General features: G+C 41.4%; 1 protein-coding gene across 1 annotated transcript; it reads right to left on the bottom strand.

The window, feature by feature from the left end:
- Nucleotides 1-2,026: 2,026 nt before the first annotated feature.
- klhl10a (kelch-like family member 10a) lies at nt 2,027-4,575 on the bottom strand (the record flags this gene model as incomplete). The annotated part of the gene is made up of 4 exons (XM_079654658.1): nt 4,112-4,575; nt 3,392-4,003; nt 2,570-2,719; nt 2,027-2,398 (listed from the first exon to the last, which is right to left on the bottom strand). Exons 1-4 carry the CDS (start codon nt 4,526-4,528, stop codon nt 2,027-2,029), a joined length of 1,551 nt encoding a protein of 516 aa, XP_079510784.1. The 5' UTR covers nt 4,529-4,575.
- Nucleotides 4,576-5,483: the final 908 nt, after the last annotated feature.

Raw genomic sequence — 5,483 nt, 5'->3', positions numbered from 1 at the left:
TGTGTGTGTGTGTGTGTGTGTGTGTGTGTGTGTGTGTGTGTGTGTGTGTGTGTGTGTGTGTGTGTGTGTGTGTGTGTGTACACCCTGTTGCCAGTGCTATTAAAGTTGTATTGCACAGGGCTTTTAGAACATCGACCATCAGCCAAGCAACTAATAATTTTTTTAAAACCCAAGTGCTTTGTGCATGTCAGGGCTCCTCCCCGAAGTGTGTGTGTGGGCGTTGTAAGAGTTGGGATTGTGGGCCTGTATTTGTATAAGACTTTTGCATCATATTCTCAGGACACACAAACACACACATGACCCTTCTTATAAAAGTAATGTAGCATGAAAATGGTTCATAAGAATTGGATATTTGCAGCATCATGATTGAAAATGGATATGAATCGTTTTTGTTTTTTTTGCTTATGTATCCAGGCCTGTCTTCAACATGCCTCGACACAAGTGTCTTTACAAATGTTATGACAAAAGCTTTCCACAAGTAAACACAGGTGAAAAGAGTTAAGGCTAATAGGAAGAGAGACCGAGAAGTATTATCTTTCTTATTTCTGAAATTGCAGAAGGTAGGCCCACTACCACCACAAGGAGAAGAGGATAGGACCAAAAAGAGACATAAAGGGTGACTTGTATCCACATCTTATAGATTTGTCTAGACATTAGAAAGTTGTATTTAATAAACATGTTGTGTGTCGTGTCCCTTTACGTTGTGCAACAGGGTTGATATTGTTGAGTCATGATGACACTATGAAGATTACACCTCCCCTCTTGATTTGCCTTCATGTGTTAAGATTGTTTTAGTGAGAAATCCAATGCTAATAACAAACGCAAAGACCGTTTTATAATAAAAAAAACATATTAATGTTCTTTTCTCAGATAAGCCAGAAATGTGTGACCACGTTGTTTCACTTTGTCTTTTAAAAAATATTTGTAAAGGCCGGAAATCTGCCACGTAGTCTAGTCCAGTCATTCTTTAAGTGAATGAAGAGGAAACAAATGTCTTTCCCTCCTATTACAGAGAACACATACACAGTACGAAGACCTATTTTCCTATACGAATGTCCTAAGACAACACACTCAAGGTGACTCTGTCCAAAAACTGGCAAGCAATGCTTTGTCTGTGAGATAAAGAGAAAGACAAAAAAGAGAGAATAGAGAGGGGAGGAAGAGAGAGATTAGGGGAGGGAGAGAGAGGGCAGGGGGGTGTATGCGGCAAAACAGAGAAGGACAGACTGAAGTCATTCAAGCTTTTCTTCCCCCTGAATAATCCCAGTTTTGTCCAAATCTAGTTGGAGGAGATTGTGGAACATCCAGTCCTTGACATCTGCCAGAAAGTCATGTAACAGCACCAACTTATATTCTTCTGACTGAATCGCTCGTGTTTTTATTTCTCTGTCCACCTAAACTCTTTTTCCTTACCCATTTCCATTTAAGTCCACTTATATATTTCTCTCTCGGTCAGTCAGTAATGCAATATTATGTATTTGTCCTAGTGTTTGAGGGGCTGTATTAAAGAAGGCCAAAATGACCCATTAGTGCTCCCTTTAATGGGGACAATTACTCTGAAAGCTGTACAAAATACATTCATCATGTTGTTGTCCTTGAAAAACAAATACCTGATATAATATAATAATTGTATTATTGCACATATATGTACTATATCGCAATATAAAAACCTCTTTGGTGGGGGAAGTAGATACAAAATCCTTTATACACATTTTCCATATAACAGTCAACTGTTTAATATTTAAGTTTTGGTTACCTCAAAAAATGAATACTAGTACACCTTAAAAAAGTAGCCTCCTGAATGGTCCTTGATGCTATGGGGGACAGAACAGTCAATCAATCAAATGTAGGGATTATTAATGCATGGTTTACTCAAACCATGTCTCTGCAGGTTAGACACAGCACCCTCTTCACTAGCACAACATGTACAAGTTCCCACAAACTAAGAACTTCAGGAAGTACAGTAAATGGAGTAGCAACAGTATAATGCTCAAGGACATTTATTTCATGGTGAAGCAAGGCACTTTTAGACAGACTCATCCGACTCTGAAACCTCCACAGACTCGCCGTCCACATGTAAAAGCGGCAGTGCGTCACGAGGCAAAGCGTACTCAGCCATGTTGGGGAGTCCGGACACCACACAGCAGCTCAGGGCGCTGCGGAATATCTCCATGTCACAGGCTTTGCACCACTCATCCGTTATTGAGTTGTAGTATTCAACGTCATAGGAGGTGTTGAAGCCGTTGAAGCCACCAACAACAAAGATACGACCTTCAAGCACTTCGATGCCAAAGTTGCTTCGGGGAGACAACATGGAGGACAGTTCGTGCCAGGTGTTTCTCCGGGGGTCGTAAGCCTCAGCACTGCGCAGACGGGTGGTGCCGTCAAAGCCACCAACCTTTGGGGGGAAAAGCAGAGAAATCATGGTTAGATTTTTTTTAAATGGAGATCGGAGCCAGCCTCTCAACACAGAGAATAAAAAACACAAAGGTTTTTCTGAGTCTAAAAAAAAAATGCTGACCAAAACTTATATTATTATTTGAGCATCGTCAGTGTTCAATGTACTTACTGCAAAGATATGGTCTGCATGTGCAATGATCCCAACGCCACTGCGGCGACAGTTCATGAGTGCGATCACTGTCCACTGGTTGGTCTCTGGGCAGTAAGATTCAGCGGTTTGCAGGCACTCGTTTCCATTGAAACCTCCACAAATGTAAACCTGGTGATAACAGGAGATGTCTCAGTAAAATGTGGACTTTTCTTGGCTGAAACTGTTATTCATTTGTTTGTGTGTATGTTGTATAAAACACTTTTTTTGGGCAAAGACAAAAAATATTTTGTAAATGAATTGGGACCTTGTTAAAAGGTTTAACAACAATATTGTAGGTGTTCGCTCAAAAAAATCTAATTTCATTCAGCGTATAACAGTGAATATAAGCATGCCAATATGTATTTAAGTTGTTATTTTAGAGCGATGGACAAGCTTTACACAGTATGCTTTCAAACTTTAAATAAATCCATCAATGTGAGAAATGACAACTAGGTACATAAACATAATAACTTGTTTATGCATAAATGTTCAACCTGTTGATCTTCCTGCTTACAACAACCTCACACAGTATTTAATACTGTCATGCACATCTCTAATCACTTCCAAGAACACACAATCATATATTCTTCCAGTTGCTTAAGACCTCTACTCTGCCACCATCCTCTAGCCAATTATTTCGCTTACCTCAATATAACTGCAAAAGGTCAAGCAGTAGGCTACTTGTGGACCTTTTCTAATATCTTAGAGTTTGGTTTTCTTTACAATAATCATTACACTCTTGTTTCAAACAGGCAATATGACTTTCTCTTACTCAGCCAGCTGCTCTTTGTCTTCACCAACCTTGTCATGGAGTGTTGTGCAGCTCGCGTCGCTCCTTTGCTCGCTCATGGGTGCAATCAGACTCCACTGGTTGGTCTCGGGCATGTAACGCTCTGCTGTGCTGAGTCGTGTGTGTCCGTCATAACCTCCCATGGCATAGATGCATCCGTTCAGCACGGTGACGCTCACATAGCAGCGGCGGTAGTACATCGATGCCACCTCATGCCAGGTGTGTGTGTTCGGGTCATACCTGCGAACACTGTTGAAATGCTCCACCCTGTCAAAGCCACCAACACAGTAGATATCCCCGTTGAGGAAGGCAGTGCCGTGATAGGCTCGGGGACGCTCGTGACCGTTTGACACGTTCACCCAGCTGTCTGTGCGGATGTCGTACGCCTCGATGCCGTTAGTTGGATCTCCACCACTCCAGCCTCCGATGGCCAGCAGGACGGCGTTAGGCAGGCGAGGACGGGCGAGATGGTTGCAGAGGACAGAACTATAGTTTGGTCTGATGCAAGTGATGATATCAAGGGCTTTTCTAACCATGAGCTTGGACTCAATGTTGTTTTTCACCAGCTCATTAGACCTCACATTGCTCTTTAAATAGCCCTCACTCATCAAGGCCAGCCGGACCTGCTCATGGAAAACAAGACAGAATCTTTTATCTGAACTTAATAGACCTGGCCTTTGTTTCCCTGTTGCTGAATTTAAACAACATGTAGTGAAAGAAATGTATCATACCTTGGAAAGGAGTTTAGCGAAGTGCCCTTTACGCTCTTCCGGTGAATAGGCAATCCAGAGAATGATGGCCTCAAACACAGTGCTCTCTTCTTTCACGTTGAGTTCGTCTCTACCAATGATCTCAATGATATTTTCCACAGAAAGCTGCTGGAACTCTTGGGAGAAAACAACCTCCTCAAAGTGAGCAAGGACATAGCTGAAGGCCTTGTGTTGCAGTCGGGAGCAGTTGATGGTTTTGGTAAACCGATGGATGCCAATGCAGTTCTTCACGGAGAGCTGCTCCTCCATGAAGTCGCAACAATTTTGCACGATGCCTGGGACATCGAGCTGATCTGCTGCAAGCAGGAGCTCTTCCACATTGTCCCCAGTCACATGAACACTGCCAGTGTATGCAAACTCAATGATAAGTGCCATCATTTCCGCAGACAGGCCACCTATATTGAAGACCTGCTGACCTGGAGCTGACCAGCGTCTGAAGAAAGCTCTGAAGGATGGAGGGGGGGATTTAAAATAGGATTGAAAATAAACAGTTTTTGTTAATATAAATCGTTAAAACGTATTTTTTGGATTGATTACTCAGAATCGGTATTGGTCAATCAGATATCTCTCCTATGTCGAATTAGTTTAATCAGAAATGCTCCATGAATCCATGAGTCACTAATTACATGTGATGACTGTGCCCCTTACACATGGATCATAAACTGTTGTGAATTTGCTTTCATTTTTTTACTTACAGGAAGTACTTGCTGCATTTACACAGGATGACTTTGTGAATTTGAAATTCGACATCCTTGACTCTGATGACTGCATCGCAAAAGTCTCCCTCTTGGCGGAGATCATTAAACACTGAGCTTGACATAGCCCCGCTTCTGTCAGTCGCTTTAAATTTGTTATTTAAAAGAGGTTCTTCTCAGTCTGTTGGTTGTTGACTTGTTTGGCTCTTGAGATTGAATGAGTGAGTTCAGTCAGGAATGGGAATGAGAACACTCCCTCTGTGTTGGGGTTCTAGATCTCTAGAACTAGGATTCCATTCCAGAACTCAATACTTCCATTCCATCATTTGAACTCATGAAAAGCAATGAACTTAAGCAGTAGACCATTAGATGTACATAAAAGCATGAACATAAGCATTATTTGTTGTTATAAGCTTGTTTTTGTGTGTTTTACAGTGCTAAATAAAATGGTGTGGATACGTGTCACATTCATCCTAAACAATACTGATTTTGCAAGAGAAATATACATGAACATAACAATAATCACCATATTTCTTTTGAATTAACCAAATAACCATGGCAATGCTCATTCTGTACAGATTATAGAGGTACAAATGTGTGAAATGGCCTTTTATAATGGGTGGTGTAAATCACCACCT

This window comes from Notothenia rossii, assembly GCF_949606895.1.
Source record: "Notothenia rossii genome assembly, chromosome: 10".
Lineage (NCBI taxonomy): Eukaryota > Metazoa > Chordata > Actinopteri > Perciformes > Nototheniidae > Notothenia > Notothenia rossii.
This window is presented reverse-complemented; position numbering and strand designations above follow the sequence as displayed.